Below are 17,500 nucleotides of genomic sequence, written 5' to 3'. Positions count from 1 at the left end.
CTCTTCTACTCTGAAGTCATGCTGTTGTAATGAATGCAGTATGCAGTTAGCATCATCTTGCTCAAATACACAAGACCCTCCCTAAAAAAGACGTTTTCTGGATGGAAGCATTTGTTGCTCTAAAACCTGTATATAGCATTCAGTATTGATGAAACCTTTCAAATGCACCACCATACCACCAGAGATACGGCTTTTGAACTGAGTTCTGACGATAAGTCAGATGGTCCCACTCCTCTTTAGTCTGGAGGATGTGGTGTCCATGATTTTCAAAAAGAAATCCACAATTTTTATTCATCTGAACACAGAACAGTTCTCCACTTTGCCTCAGTACATTATACAGTATGGCTTCTTCTTTGCATAATAGATATTAAACCTGCATTTGTGGATGACATGAAGAACTGTGTTCACAATCAATGATTTCTGAAGGTGTTGAATGAACCCACGCATTGATTTAATTACAGAATCATGACTGTTTAAAATGCAGTGACGCCTGAGGGCCAGAAGATCACGGCCAATCCAGATTCTCAGAATCTTTTGATGGTATTATAATTACTGTAAATGATGAGATATTTAGTCTTCACAGTTTGATGTTGAGGAACCTTATTCTAAAATTGTTCCACAATTTGGTTTCACGGATTGGTGAAGCTCCGCCCATCTTTACTTCTGAGAGACTCCGCCTCTCTAACTCATGGTTACACGTTTGACATGTTTATAACATTTTGGAAATCATTACATTCTGTTTTATTTACATTTTACATATTACAGCGATTTGAGTAATATGTTTTGTGTGTGTGTGTGTGTGTGTGTGTGTGTGTGTGAGACTGATTACAGAACATTGTTTAAAAGGTTTATATTTTTTAATGAGGGTCTTTAACCTCAGGATGGAAAAAGTATACGTTCCTGACTGTACACTTTTCACCCTGACACCATTGCTAATGAGGACAGGAAGAGCTGAAGTGAGGACCTGATTAAACAGGAGGAGACATTCATTACTGTTCACAACTAAAACACTTCTTACTCTCCATCAAAACGCATTCATGAAAAAGATATAAACACAAAGCACAAAGGCAGATAGAAATGTTTGCTCCAAAAACCCCCTGAAAATCAGCCACTGAAAAGCCAGCGTTCAGAGAAGAATTGCCCGACTGATATGATGTTCATTCTTCCCTCAGAAAGCACTCAACCACTTTCTTCTGAAATCGTTGCAATAATATAAACGTAGCAATGTATAGCGGCGCTCTGAAATAAAGCTCTCGATCTTTTGAGCAAGTCTGAGGTGAAGGGTGACAAAAGGAACCAGACGGCGATAGTGTTATCTTTTCAAAAGTAGAGCGAATCAAAGAATACAATAAAATATACAAAAAAAGGTGAACATCTGAACCTACGATGTTGTCCTTCTTGTGAATAAGATTGGAACATACTATTCCACACTTAATCTCTATTTGCTGTTATAATAAGCTCCACTCTCATGGGAAGATGTTCCACTAGATTTTGTGGGGATTCATTCAGCCACAAGGGGGTTAGTAAAGTCAGGTCCTGTTGTAGGTAAGGAAGCCTGGAGGAGATCTACTCCAACCCATGGAAAGCAGGTCTTGAGTTGAGTTTAAATTCCAGCCACACTAACCTGCCACTCCTAGGCAGGAGACAGCCTTTTGTCTGTAACGTTGTATAAGATGTGTGTGTACAGTGAATATGTTGAAACACTATGTTGATGGATCAGTAATCGGATCTCCCCTGGGATTGATGACATGACCTATACCAAGTGCTCTATTGCTTTGTTTATTCGACGTTTCGAGCTCCAGGAGCAATCCGATTTCTGAAAGCATCTCTGTGGAAATGTGTGAATTCTGATTGGTCATTACATCATAGCAGTGGAAATCTATATAAAATAGTCACTATGCAGACGTTTAGTTTGATCCAAAGATGGGCCCTTTTGTATTTGGGTTAAGTGTGTGTGTGTGTGTGTGTGTGCAGAAGCAGCAGGCTCAGCTTCAGGCCGTGTTGAGTCGTATGGGTCAAAATGAAGGGAAGCGTGACGATTTCGAGCAGAAGCTCGACATACAGGAGGCTCAGAGACACAACGACCTGATCAACCAGCTCAAACTGATGCTGACGGAGAAAGAGGAGAAGGTTCAGGAGCTTGAGAGGGAGATCCAGCAGCTCACTCTAGCTGTAAACCCACTCACATACACACACATACACACACATACACACACTTTGAAGTTTCATTTTGAATTATTTCCATAGGTAATGGAATGTAAAAGTAAAATACAGCTATTGTGTTACTATAGAAACGGGAGGCCAGACACACAGAGGTGAAGATCAACCATGCCTACCTGACGGTCAAAGAGGAAGGAGACAGGAGGCCCGACTCTGCCAGGTCTCACACGATTCTCTATAGGGACAACCCTTGAATCTACACACACACGCACACACACACACACACACATCAGTGACCATGTTTCATTATTTGAATTGGTTTGTTTTCTCTGTCATTTTGCAGTTCGGTCTCAAAAATGGGACACAAACTTGTCGAGTCGTCTCGGGCTCTGTCTCCTGGAAGCACCACCGATCTCAGGTCAGTTACTAACATCATCTCTGCAATCTGAACCTCTGCTGGTGTTTCTATAGTAGTGATGAGTTTGGACTAGAAGGTCTGAGCTGAAAGTGCTTTCCTGCATGAGTGGTTAACGGAAGGTGTGGGGTATGAAGTGAAGAACACTGATGATCTTCATCATGGCACCTGTTAGCGTGTGGATTTATTTATTAGACAGCAAGTGAACATTTTGTCATCAAAGTTGATGTTAGAAGGAAAAATGGGCGAGCATAAGAATTTGTGCGAGTTTGGCAAATTGTGACGTCTAGACGACTGGGTCAGAGCATCTCCAAAACTGTAGCTCTTGTGGGATGTTCCTGGTCTGCAGTGGTCAGAAGGAGGGAACAGTGGTGAACCGGCGACAGGGTTGTGGGGGACAAGAATCAGGTGCTAGTGGTCCGATCCAACTGCTGAAGAAGTTCATGCTGTTAATGTTCTACACAATATTAAACAGGTGCTCATAATGTTGTTCTGATCAGTGTATATCTACACTGACTTGGACCGGTGATGGCCAGTGCTATGGTCCAGTATTGGGCCAACCTTAGGTTTGAAGTAGGTGGTGTATCAGGTGTTAATGCAGTTAGCTAATGCACATGGTCTGTAGTTACTTCCAGAGTGTACCTCACCTTTCCCAAGATTAACTGTCACAGAGATGATCTACACAGCCATTAAAGACCTTTGATGCAGTCTGGCTCTGTGGCCTCTAACAGTTTTCTTTCACCAGGTTCAGAGGAGCACACTGAACCTCCTTTCTGACCGTGCTGATGTTTGTGTAGGCCGTCTATTCCAGCTTGTCTAGAGGTGACATCTTTGTAATGTTCTTGCTAGGTTCTTACGTGGCAATAATATTGACCACTGGATTTGCTCTATCTCTACTTGGATTAGTTTGCTCACTGCTGTTCTTGAAGCCAGAGATAAGCTTCATAAGCTTCACACCAGTCCATACATTCCTTTGCCAGCTATTGCACGTCACCATTTGTGATTGGTTTCTGCGACTTTTCTGTGACGCTGCTTGATTTTCTTCTAGTAAACTTTGTGTATGTTTTGTGCATTTTGCCAGAGAACAGCCGGAGGCTTGGTGTTCCGCATGTGCTGCTCGGCAGCTTCAGTGCTCCGAGTTTAAAGCGATGTGTCAGGCGGCTAACGTGGAAAGGGACCGCCTGCTGGAGCTCGCTAAAGTACAACAGAGGAGGTATGCTGAAGAAAGGCATGTTGGAAGCATTGTGAATTCACACAAAAAACATCTGCTTGACTCACCTCACTGTTTCCTTCCAGAGAAACAGAGGCGATGCAAAAGTTCAGCGAGGTCGAGCAGAAGTTTTGGGATGAGCGTCGCCGCTGTGTGATTCTGGAGCGTCGTCTGGAGAGGCTGAAACTCGATCATGAAAAAGCACAAAAAGTCAATCGTAGCAGGACAGGTAACTTCACTGCAGTACAGGTGTTTCCAGGTGTGAGGCAGGTGCTAGGTGTTTACGTGGTTTGTGTTTAATGCAGGGAGCGTAAACGTGTCTGAGAAACTGGACGATCTTTCACCCAGAAGAGATTTAGAGTCGAAGAACGTCGATCAGATCAGTGAACTCAGCTTACAGTGAGTACACACTCCGTTCTCTCATCACTCCTGCTTTGTCAAGTGGCATTTTACCTGAAAATGATCTGCAGCTAAACTGACCTTCTCATATGCTTGTAGATTTGCTGCCCAGCAGGAGGAGCTGGACGTTCAGAGGTTATCTCTAAACCAGGTCTTGAAGGCTAAAGAGGAGGACCTGCAGCTCTATAGCACCATGATTAGCCAGGTCAAGCAGGTCTTCCTTCAGGCTCTCCGGCAGTACAAACAGAGTACAAAACAGGAAACGTAGCACAGTTGATGAGTCTTCTCATTTGATACATCTGTACTCCTGAGACGCAGATGCTATAAGCTGGATCTGACTGTAATTTCCGTCGTCAGGATTCAAAGGCTCGAGATCGTAGTCATAAATCTTTGACCAGTTGATCTTCGCACGCATCAGAAAGATGTCTCTTCTTCTCAGATCTGAGGTTCTGGGCTCCAGGTTGTAGCCGTCCAGCCCAGAACATAGTTGCTTATTCCTAGATTCTTAGATCTTAAGATTCACCCCAGGACCCAACATCTTAAAACGCAGGTCACAAACCATGGCTTCTAGGTCTAGCAATCTAACCATACATTGGATATTAGTCTTCAAGCTCAAAATCATAGTTGCTGGGCTCTAGATTTTGGACTTGTTACTGTATTCTAGTTTCTACGGCTTTGGATCCTAATCTACAGACCCCCATCTTATCTTAGCTACCATATCCCAGATGTGTCATCATGGATTCATTCGTTCCTGCAATCAATCTAATCTTAATCTCTAGGTGCCTAATCTTTTATCCTCAGGACATATGTAGAGGCCATTTCCCAGATGTTAAACCAGCTACCAGGTCCCAGTTTTTAGCCTTAGAGCCTTGGATTAGATCTTCTACACCCTCCTGATCATGGCCTCCTCAGTCCCTAGAGCTCCTAAATCATACAACAGGTTCATGGACTTCCATGTTTCTGAGTACAGAAGATGGTGGTCCTTGTTGATCTGGCTCTGATAATGCTAAACGAGATGATGTTAAATCTATGCTAATCCCAGTGTGCTAATCGATCGGATCCAGGGCAGGACATGAAGTCGATAAGGCAGGCATCATGAGCCGATAAGAGCTGCTGGGAAAACGGACAGAGGCTTTTACGGAACTCACTTCAGTGTCAGTTAAACTGAAAAACTGCGAGTTTGTTTTTCCTGAACTCTGGTGACAGAACCAAAATAAAAATCTGTCCATGTCTATAAATCACAGTCAGATAATATTTATTTTTGAAATGTTATAAATATTTTCTACACTTTTCTGGCCCGCCGTTTTTCTGACGCACGTCGCGCATCATCAGCATTTGGCTCGCGTTTGCCGTAAATCAGAACCACAAACAAAACCCTATAAAAAAATTCCCAAAGAAAACATCCTGGCTTTTCCTGTCCAGCCGAGACGCCGCGGTTTTCCCCGAGCTCGTGTTCTCGCCAGCTCGCGACGTCCTCACCGAGCTGTTCACACTCCAAAGAGCCCGCAGGTTCTCCGCCTTCCTGCTCGTCCACCTCAAACAGCTCGGGCAGCTTCACTTCCCCGCAGAGCCGCTGCGCCTAATTTAACTTTGCGCTCATCCTCAAGGGCTTTTTTTCGCCTTCCTGGAACCTGAGAGGCTTCAGCGTGAAAAACCCTGCAAAAGAACGGACCTTATTCATCTGCCCTGCACAGAAAGCTGCCTGTATGTCAAAGTGTGTCTGTGTGTGTGTGTGTGTGTGTGTGTGTGTGTGTGTGTGTGTGACGTTTTTTTGGCCCAGAGGTGATCCGAGCTCCTTCGTTCCCCCTCCGTAAGCAATCAGCCGTCGCTTCTGATTAGCAGCCGTGTGTCCTTCTGTAGAGCAGCGTGTCGTTCACAGCCACGTCTCCACTCCTTCATTTAAGTCTTATTTACACAGGAAACAAGAGGCCCTGTGCTACATGCAGAAATCCAGCGGTAGCAGGCGACAGCAAAGCTGTCACCGCGCAGTACTTAAAAAAATCCCCCCCAACAGGTTGTACATCATCATCATAACATGTTTTTAGTCAGTGGGGCGTTCGCTGTACATGTCTACATAAACGAGGCGTTGCTATGGAAACGACATGCTATTTAATCAAAACCTGAGATCTGCATCTGCCCTACTTTTATTTTCTTCTTTCTTCTTTTTCTTCCTCCTTCCTGCGAATTAGACCGAATAAGTGAGTGATTAGTGAAGCACATGAGTGCGATAATAAATAATCATGGCACACACACACACACACACACACACACACACACACACACACACACACACACAGAGGTCAGTGATTATTTAATAAATGATGAATATTGATGTGTGCCGTGTTTATACGCCGAGTGAACGCTTGTGTCAACACAACGTTACGCAAACACCTACACCGATTTGTCACTCCGCCGCTCAATGGACTCTTTATCCATCCCTTTTCTCCGAGGTATTCCCTCGCTCCGGATCACCGGAACCCAGGTAAATATGGAACCCGCTGCGAGAGCGGCCGTGCTGTGGGGAAATTAGGCCTGGGTCAGAAAAAACCCAACAAAAATAATGTACACATTCACAACTGCTCTCATTTACATGCAATAATGACATAAAATAAACACACACACACACACACATGAACAGATAGATAGATAGATAGATAGATAGATAGATAGATAGATAGATAGATAGATAGGTAGGTAGGTAGGTAGGTAGGTAGGTAGGTAGGTAGGTAGACATGCACATATAAAAAGTATGCGCGTGTGTGCGCGTGTTCCTAGCTTTCCTTTTTCTTTCCTTCTTGTTCTTTCTTTCTTACTTTCTTTCTTGTTTTGTCTTTCACTAATACGAAAATTTCTAATTTCTATACAGTGTGTATATAGAGTTTGTATATAGTTTAAATTAAATGTGTATAGACTTTATAAAGATTGTATATAGAGTTTATATAGTTTATATAGAGTGTGAAGAATATGTAGAGTTTATATAGAGTTTGTATAGTGTTTGTACAGGGTGTGTAGAGAGTTTATATAGTGCTTTGAGGATGTTGATGGAGAAGTATAGAAAAGGTCAGAAGGAGTTGCATTGTGTGTTTGTGGATTTAGAGTAAGCATACAACAGGGTGGAGAGAGGAGTTGTGGTATTGTATGAGAAAGTCTGGTGTGTCAGAGAAGTATGTGAAGGTGGTGCAGGACATGTATGAGGACAGTGTGACAGCAGTGAAGTGTGCAGTAGGAACGACAGACTGGTTCAAGATAAAGATTGGACTGCAACAAGGATTGGCTCTGAGCCCTTTCCTGTTTGCAGTGGTGATGGACAGGTTGAAGGACGAGGTCAGACAGGAGTCTCCCTGGACTATGATGTTTGTGGATAATATTGTGATTTGTGGTGAGAGTAGTGAGCAGGTGGAGAAGATCCTGGAGAGGTGAAGGTACATGCTGGAAAGAAGAGGAATGAAAGTGAGTAGGAGTAAGACAGAGTACATGTGTGTGAATGAAAGGGAGAGCAGTGGAGGGGTGTGGTTACAGGGAGAAGAGGTGGAGAAGGTGGAGGACTTCAGGTACCTGGGGTCAACAGTGTAAAGTAATGGAGAGTGTGTTAGAGAAGTAAAGAAAAGAGTGCAGGCAGGGTGGAGTGGGTGGAGAAGAATGATCGCAGGAGTGATTTGTGATAGAAGAGTATCTGTGAGAGTGAAAGGGAAAGTTTATAGGACTGTGGTGAGACCTGAGATGTTGTATGGTTTAGAGACAGTGGCATTGAGTAAAAGACAGGAGGTGGAGCTGGAGGTCGCAGAGCTGAAGATGTTCATTGGGAGTGACGACAATGGACAGGTTTAGAAATGAGTTTATTAGAGGGACATCGCATGTAGGACGTTTTGGAGACAAGGTGAGGGAGGTGAGATTGAGATGGTTTGGACATGTGCAGAGGAGGGACATGGGGTATATCAGTAGGAGAATGCTGAGGATGGAGACATCAGTAAGGAGGAAAAGAGGAAGACCAAGGAGGAGGTTTATAGATGTGGTGAAGGAAGACATGCAGGTAGTTGTGGTGAAAGAGGCAGATGTAGAGGACAGGGGGTATGGAGACGGATGATCAGCTGTGGCGCCCCCTAATGGGAGCAGCTAAAGAAGAAGAAGAAGAAGAAGAAGAAGAAAGAGTTTATATAAGTTTATATAGAGTGTGTATAGAGTGTTTATAAAGCTTATATAGTATGTGTATAGAGTTTATATAGAGTGTTTATAGAGTTAATATAGAGTGTGTGTATAGAGTTTATATACAGTGTGTATAGAGTTTATATACAGTGTGTATAGAGTTTATATACAGTGTGTATAAGTTTATATAGGGTGTGTATAGAGTTTATATACAGTGTGTATAGAGTTTATACAGAGTGTGTATAGAGTTTATATACAGTGTGTATAGAATTTATATACAGTGTGTATAAGTTTATATAGGGTGTGTATAGAGTTTATATACGGTGTGTATAGGTTTATATAGGGTGTGTATAGAGTTTATATACAGTGTGTATAAGTTTATATACAGTGTGTATAAGTTCATATAGGGTGTGTATAGAGTTTATATAGCGTGTGTATAGAGTTTATATAGAGTGTGTATAGAGTTTATATACAGTGTGTATAGAGTTTATATACAGTGTGTATAAGTTTATATAGGGTGTGCATAGAGTTTATATACAGTGTGTATAGAGTTTATATACAGTGTGTATAGAGTTTATATTCAGTGTGTATAGAGGTTTTATACAGTGTGTATAGAGTTTTTATACAGTGTGTAGAGTTTATATACAGTGTGTATAGAGTTTATATACAGTGTGTATAGAGTTTATATTCAGTGTGTATAGAGTTTTTATACAGTGTGTATAGAGTTTATATACAGTGTGTAGAGTTTATATACAGTGTGTATAAGTTTATATAGGGTGTGTATAGAGTTTATATACAGTGTGTATAGAGTTTATATACAGTGTGTATAAGTTTATATAGGGTGTGTATAGAGTTTATATACAGTGTGTATAGAGTTTATATACAGTGTGTATAAGTTTATATAGGGTGTGTATAAGTTTATATAGGGTGTGTATAGAATTTATATACAGTGTGTATAAGTTTATATAGGGTGTGTATAGAGTTTATATACAGTGTGTATAAGTTTATATAGGGTGTGTATAGAGTTTATATACAGTGTGTATAGAGTTTATATACAGTGTGTATAGAGTTTATATACAGTGTGTATAGAGTTTATATACAGTGTGTATAGAGTTTATATACAGTGTGTATAAGTTTATATAGGGTGTGTATAAGTTTATATAGGGTGTGTATAGAATTTATATACAGTGTGTATAAGTTTATATAGGGTGTGTATAAGTTTATATACAGTGTGTATAAGCTTATATAGGGTGTGTAGAGTTTATATACAGTGTGTATAAGTTTATATAGGTGTGTATAAGTTTATATACAGTGTGCATAAGTTTATATACAGTGTATAGAGTTTATATACAGTGTGTGTATAAGTTTATATAGTGTGTATAAGTTTATATAGAGTGTGTATAGAGTTTATATAGGTGTGTATAGAGTTTATATACAGTGTGTATAGAGTTTATATACAGTGTGTATAGAGTTTATACAGAGTGTGTATAGAGTTTATATAGTGTGTATAAGTTTATATAGGGTGTGTATAGAATTTATATACAGTGTGTATAAGTTTACATAGGGTGTGTATAGAGTTTATATACAGTGTGTATAGAGTTTATATACAGTGTGTATAAAGTTTATATACAGTGTGTATAAGTTTATATAGTGTGTATAGAGTTTATACAGAGTGTGTATAGAGTTTATATACAGTGTGTATAAGTTTATATATAGTGTGTATAGAATTTATATACAGTGTGTATAAGTTTATATAGGGTGTGTAGAGTTTATATACAGTGTGTATAGAGTTTATATACAGTGTGTATAGAGTTTATATACAGTGTGTATAAAGTTTATATACAGTGTGTATAAGTTTATATAGGGTGTGTATAGAGTTTATATACAGTGTGTATAGAGTTTATATTCAGTGTGTATAGAGTTTTTATACAGTGTGTATAGAGTTTTTATACAGTGTGTATAAGTTTATATACAGTGTGTATAGAGTTTATATACAGTGTGTATAGAGTTTATATACAGTGTGTATAGAGTTTATATTTAGTGTGTATAGAGTTTTTATACAGTGTGTATAGAGTTTATATACAGTGTGTAGAGTTTATATACAGTGTGTATAAGTTTATATAGTGTATAGAGTTTATATACAGTGTATAGAGTTTATATACAGTGTGTAGAGTTTATATACAGTGTGTATAAGTTTATATAAGGTGTGTATAGAGTTTATACAGAGTGTGTATAGAGTTTATATACAGTGTGTATAAGTTTATATAGGGTGTGTAAAGAGTTTATATACAGTGTGTATAAGTTTATATACAGTGTGTATAAGTTTACATAGGTGTGTATAGAGTTTATACAGAGTGTGTATAGAGTTTATATACAGTGTGTATAAGTTTATATACAGTGTGTATAAGTTTATATGGGGTGTGTATAGAGTTTATATACGGTGTGTATAGGTTTATATAGGGTGTGTAAAGAGTTTATATACAGTGTGTATAAGTTTATATACAGTGTGTATAAGTTTATATACAGTGTGTATAAGTTTACATAGGGTGTGTATAGAGTTTATACAGAGTGTGTATAGAGTTTATATACAGTGAGTATAGAATTTATATACAGTGTGTATAAGTTTATTTGGGGTGTGTATAGAGTTTATATACGGTGTGTATAGGTTTATATAGGGTGTGTATAGAGTTTATATACAGTGTGTATAAGTTTATATAGGGTGTGTATAGAGTTTATATACAGTGTGTATGTTTATGTAGGGTGTGTATAAAGTTTATATAGAGTGTGTATAGAGTTTATATAGGGTGTGTATAGAGTTTATATACAGTGTGTATAGAGTTTATACAGAGTGTGTATAGAGTTTATATAGTGTGTATAAGTTTATATAGGGTGTGTATAGAATTTATATACGGTGTGTATAAGTTTATATAGGGTGTATATAGAGTTTATCTACAGTGTGTATAGAGTTTATATAGTGTGTATAGAGTTTATATACAGTGTGTATAATTTTATATAGGGTGTGTATAGAGTCTATATACAGTGTGTAGAGTTTATATACAGTGTGTATAAGTTTACATAGGGTGTGTATAGAGTTTATACAGAGTGTTTATAGAGTTTATATACAGTGTGTATAGAGTTTATATACATTGTGTATAAGTTTATATAGGGTGTGTATAGAGTTTATATACAGTGTGTATAAGTTTATATAAGGTGTGTATAGAGTTTATATAGTGTGTATAAGTTTATATAGGGTGTGTATAGAGTTTATATACAGTGTGTATACGTTTATATAGGGTGTGTATAAAGTTTATATACAGTGTGTATAAGTTTATATACAATGTGTAGAGTTTATATACAGTGTGTATAAGTTTATATAGGGTGTGTATAGAGTTTATATACAGTGTGTATAGAGTTTATATACAGTGTGTATACGTTTATATAGGGTGTGTATAAAGTTTATATAGAGTGTGTATAAGTTTATATAGGGTGTGTATAGAGTTTATATACCGTCTGTATACGTTTATATAGGGTGTGTACAGAGTTTATATACAGTGTGTATAGAGTTTATATACAGTGTGTATACGTTTATATAGGGTGTGTATAAAGTTTATATAGAGTGTGTATAAGTTTATATAGGGTGTGTATAGAGTTTATATAGTGTGTATAAGTTTATATAGGGTGTGTACAGAGTTTATATACGGTGTGTATAAGTTTATATAGGGTGTGCATAGAGTTTATATAGGGTGTGTATAGAGTTTATATACAGTGTTATTATTATTATTATTATACCTTTATTTAACCAGGAGGTCCCATTGAGATTCAGAATCTCTTTTACAAGAGAGACCTGGCCAAGGTAGCAGCCAAATCACAACAAATGCATACATAACAAACACCAAAGTACATTTTCACAATAAAAGAAGTACAAAATATTAAAAATAAAAATATAAAACACAATGAGACTCTTAAGAAAAACAAGAACATGTCTCCATCACAACACTCTTTATAGTAGTTTTAAATTCATTTAAGGACATAAGGGTTTCTAACTTTAGCTCTTTTTGTAGATTATTCCACCCCCAAGGTGCTAAATAAGAAAAGGCAGTTTTTCCCAATTCGGTTGTAACTCGTGGCACATTAAAAAGCAACCACTTTGAGGAGCGTAGCTGATAGGTACCAGAGCAAACAGAGAGGAGGTTACAGAGGTACACTGAAATTTGCCAAGTATAGCTTTATAAATAAAGATATACCAGTGCTGTTGTCTACGAATTTTAAGTGATGTCCAACCAACTAAATCATAAAGAATGCAGTGATGGGTAAGGGACTTTGTATTTGTTATGAATCGTAATGATGCATGGTAAACTGAATCTACATGACGAGGATGGAAAATGCAGCATGCATGTACAATATATCTCCATAATCAATTACAGGCAGAAAAGTAGCTTCCACAAGTTTCTTCCTAGCACTAAAAGTAAAGCAAGATTTGTTTCTGTAATAGAAGCCGAGCTTGACTTTAAGTTTCTTAACTAAGGCAGTAATATGTTCATTGAAGGAAAGCTTATCATCTATCCATATCCCCAAGTACTTGTATGAAGACACTCTTTCAATTGATTTCCCATCTAATGACAAAATGCCACAATTGTCGAGTAGCTGTGCTCGAGCTTTTGAGAAGACCATAAACTTTGTTTTCTGTGTATTTAAAACCAATTTTAGACTCAATAATGTGTATTGCAATGCCTGAAATGCAGTCTGAAGTTCCTGCACTGCTACTGAAATGGTGGAAGCCTGGGTGTAAACCACTGTATCATCAGCGTATAAATGTAATTTGGCTTGAACATCTCTATCCAAATCATTTATAAAATTGAAAACAGAATGGGTCCTAAGATTGATCCTTGAGGGACACCTTTAGTTATCTCAAGAAAATCAGATTTATAACCCTCAGCATAAACACATTGAATACGATCTACCAAATAATTCTGGAACCATGCAACAGCCTTCTCACTTAAACCAATTGAACGTAGTTTGGTCAATAACAATCCATGATCAACGAATCAAATGCCTTAGAAAGATCAACAAATAATGCAGCAGAAATTTGCTTCTTATCTAAGGCCCCAATAATATCATTTGTCACTAATGTAGCAGCAGTGATAGTGCTATGGCCACTTCTGAACCCTGACTGAAAATTATTTAAAATATTTTTGTCAGTCAAATACTGTTTTAACTGTACATTCACAAATGATTCCAAGATCTTTGACAAAACAGAAAGTTTTGATATTGGACGGTAATTATTCAATTCTGATGGGTCTCCACCTTTATGTAAAGGGAGAACATAGGCTGCCTTCCAACTTTTAGGAATGGAATTAGAAAGAAGACTCAAATTAAAAATATGCGCTATGGGCTCAGCAATAATATCAGCTGCCACTTTTAACAGAAAGGGATCCAGATTATCTGTACCTGCTGACGTTTTGTGATCAATGTCTTTGAGGGCTTTATGAACTTCTGAAACTGAAATCGGTTTAAAATTAAACAATTCCCGATTTACATTTTCAGATGCTGACATGGCTGGACATGGGACAGATTTATTTACGGTTTGATTAAATATGAATCCAGCCTGAATAAAGTGTTTATTAAACTGATTGACTATGACTGCTTTATCTTTTATTTCATCTGAACCAATAAGAATCTGATCTGGGAGGTTTGAGGTCACACGTGCACCCGACAAAGATTTAATTGATTTCCAAAACTTTAAAGGATTGTTTAAGTTTTCTGTGGTTGACTTAAAAAAAAAACTCAGATTTGGACTTTCTAATCATCAAAGTACACTTGTTTCTTACAGTTCTAAATGCAGTCCAATCAGCAAAAGAGTCGGAAAATCTGGCTTGTGCCCACATTTTATTTCTCAAACAGATTAGCTCTGATAGGCTGTCTGAAAACCAATGATTGTCCTTACCACTGATCCTAAACTTTTTGATTGGTACATATTTATTTACAATGGAAATAAAATTTGAATGAAAAAAATCCCATGCCATTTCAGCATCCGAAAACAAAGACACCCTGCTGAGTTCACTATGATACAGATCATGCAGAAAAGCTTGTTGTTCAAAACTTTTGAAATGTCTTTTTAGGATCATGCGTGGTTTTACCTTAGGGATTTTGTATTTCTTACAAGCGACTACACAATGGTCACTGACGTCATTACAAAATACGGCAGTTGAGGTATATTTATGAACTGAGTTTGTTACGATTAGATCTAGGAGAGTAGATTTTATTTCTGCTTTGGGATTTATTCTTGTTGGTTCATTAATAAGTTGCACTAAATTTAAGTCATTACATAAGTCTTTAAAACAATCAGAGTTCCCAGACAGCCAGTCCCAATTCATATCACCCATAAGAATAAATTCAGAGTCATTAATTTTATGTAATATTTCGGATATAGATTGGAAAGCATCCTTTGAAGCAGATGGAGGTCTATAGCACCCAACTACTGTAATATCAGCGTCTTTTGAAATATTCACTTTCACTGTCAGAATTTCAAACTGTTTAGCTTTAGTTAGTGACAGGGTTAACGAGCTTAAAAACTTGGATTTCACGTATATGGCAACCCCACCTCCTTTGCCAACCCGATCAGTTCTATAAACTTTAAAACCTTCAATAGAAATAAATTCATCAGATACAGATTTTTTAAGCCAGGTTTCAGAGATAATAATGATATCAGCATTGGTTGTATTAGCCCGGATCCTAATCTTATCCATTTTAGGGACTAGGCTTCTAACGTTTAAATGTATAAACCCAAGGCCATGTCTGCTTTTGAAATCTGAAGGAGTGGCTAAGGATTGCAAAGTGTTAAGAAGACCAAGAACAGGACCAGGATTGGGCTGAACATTGCCAGATAACATCAATAAAAGCATAATCAAACAACGTAGTTTTTGTTTAGCTGGGTAATATTTATCATTACCACTGTCCTCTATGAACTGAGAAAAAGAGTAATCTGAGACAGTAAAATGATCATTTAAAAACAATAAGTTCTGGAGATACAGGGTGTTATTAATTTGTGAACAATTTTTTTGGTTACACAGGTTGATTTTCTGGCAGTATATCTCATAATAACTTGTAAATGAAATTGAGAAATGACCGTAAATTAACTGTATCAGTATACTACTCATTTTGGGCATATTAAATTCATCTAGTATAGGGCTGGACTGTAAAAGTATGAAGAGTATAAACAAATGCATGATGTCAAGTTACCAGGTTTAGTTGAAGACAGCCTTAACAGGGGTGAACAGTAGCTTGGAGTCAAAAAGTCAGGGCTATAGGATGGAGGCTAGCAGGGAAGCTTCCAGGTGATAGCTCGCAAGCAAGGCTAATAGTAGCAGGCTAGGAGTAGGGTTATCAGCAACAAAGCTAGCAGCAGGGCATCCAGGTGGTGGCTAGCTAGTGGGGCTAAACAGCAGAGCATCCAAGTAGTGGCTAGCAAGTGGGGCCAGTAACAAGGCATCTGGAAGGTGGCTAGCAAGTGGAGCTAGTAGCAGAATCCTGGTGGTAGCTAGCAAGGGCAGCTAGCAGCAAGGCATCCAGGTAGTAGCTCCAGCAACAGGCTAACAACAGAACATCCAGGTGATGGCTAGCAGACAAATCCACCAGCAGCAGGCTATGAAGCAAGGCTACCAACAGCAGGCTAGCAGCAGAGCTACCAGTAGCAGGGTAGCAGCAGGGCATCCAAGAAGCGGCTAGCAAGCAAGCAGGACTACTGACAGCAAGCTAGCAGCAGTAATTCCAGCAGCAAGCTATCAATAGATCATGCAGGTGGTAACTAGCTGCAGGGCTAGTTGCAGCAGGCTGCTAGCAGGGCATCCAGGTGGTGGCTAGCAAACAGGGCTACCAGGTGGTCAATGTCCAGGTTTTAAGTTCAAAATTCAGCCTTATCCGCTATTAAAATAATCCCAGTATGGAAGAGAATGTCCTGTTTCTCAGAGTATACTCATTTGAGTTTAAAAGACATAAAAAAAGACATAAAACATCACAAAAAAAAAAAAAAAAAAAAAAAACTAAAATCTTGAGATCTCAAACACTGAGGTCAACACATAGGTGTGGCTCGGCTGCCATCTTGGATTAGAGTGTGTATAGATTTTATATACAGTGTGTATAGAGTTTATATTCAGTGTGTATAGAGTTTATATTCAGTGTGTATAGAGTTTATATTCAGTGTGTATAGAGTTGATATACAGTGTGTATAGAGTTTATATTCAGTGTGTATAGAGTTGATATACAGTGTGTATCGAGTTTATATACAGTGTGTATCGAGTTTATATACAGTGTGTATCGAGTTTATATAGAGTGTGTATAGAGTTTATAGTTACTATAGAGTGTGTATATGTACACTCTATATAGAGTATGTATAGAGTGTATATAGTCTGTGTGTAGTGTATGTGTGTAAATAGTATGTGTGTTTGTGTGTCTGTGTGTGTGTCTGTGTGTGTATAGAGTGTATAAAGTGCACAGACACACAGAGACTGCAGCAGTTAGATAATGACACATGTGCCCTTTAGTTTTGTGTTCTACATTGGGAGCTTTATCTCATTATATACTCATCTCTATCTGTAACACACACACACACACACACACACACACACACACACACTTCAGACAATATGAACACTTCAATACACAATAAGCATCATCATAATGCTTTAGATGGAGTGTGAATTTTTGTCCGTGTGAGTGTGACTGTGTGTGAGTTAGTGTGTGTGTGTGTGTGTGTGTGTGTGTGTGTGTGTGTGTGTGTGTGTGTGTGTAATTAGCTTATCTCAACCTCAAAGTTTAGTTTAATTTTTTTTATAGGTCACCATTTTAATTACACAGTGACTCAACCACTTCCTTCCAAGTTAGACACGATTTACATTTAGTGTGTGTGTGTTTGTGTGTGTGTTAAAGTGGAAAAAGCACAAAGACAAAAACCACAAGACAAAAAGTTAAATAATGGAGGAAAATCAGGAGAAAGTAGGGAGGAAGAAAAGAAGAGAAAGATGAAAGAAGGAGTGAGAAGTAAACGAGTGTAAAATCCAGGCTGTGCTTCCAGACCATAATTACACTTTCATTCTTTATTCCTTTAGCATGGAATGAGTGATGGCTGGCATCGTTACCATGGCAACAGGTGCTATCACGAGGAATGTCTCAGAACA

At 38.3% G+C, this 17,500-nt stretch overlaps 1 protein-coding gene and 1 long non-coding RNA gene across 2 annotated transcripts in view; one reads left to right on the top strand and one right to left on the bottom strand.

Annotated features, from left to right (window-relative positions):
• The window catches only part of ccdc13 (coiled-coil domain containing 13), a 10,813-nt gene extending 4,912 nt beyond the window's left edge, over window positions 1-5,901 (top strand). Inside the window, 7 exon segments of the mRNA XM_046852660.1 lie at window positions 1,975-2,172; window positions 2,292-2,380; window positions 2,504-2,578; window positions 3,657-3,788; window positions 3,872-4,014; window positions 4,091-4,184; window positions 4,284-5,901. Coding sequence (XP_046708616.1) covers window positions 1,975-2,172; window positions 2,292-2,380; window positions 2,504-2,578; window positions 3,657-3,788; window positions 3,872-4,014; window positions 4,091-4,184; window positions 4,284-4,452 — 900 coding nt within the window. The 3' untranslated portion in view covers window positions 4,453-5,901.
• A 143-nt stretch (window positions 5,902-6,044) lies between these two features.
• LOC124388037 lies at window positions 6,045-16,251 on the bottom strand. The gene is made up of 3 exons (XR_006926324.1): window positions 15,567-16,251; window positions 6,580-6,699; window positions 6,045-6,362 (listed from the first exon to the last, which is right to left on the bottom strand). It is a non-coding gene; the product is annotated as an uncharacterized LOC124388037 (long non-coding RNA).
• Between the last annotated feature and the right edge of the window lie 1,249 nt (window positions 16,252-17,500).

This window comes from Silurus meridionalis, chromosome 6 (genome assembly GCF_014805685.1).
Source record: "Silurus meridionalis isolate SWU-2019-XX chromosome 6, ASM1480568v1, whole genome shotgun sequence".
NCBI lineage: Eukaryota > Metazoa > Chordata > Actinopteri > Siluriformes > Siluridae > Silurus > Silurus meridionalis.
This window is presented reverse-complemented; position numbering and strand designations above follow the sequence as displayed.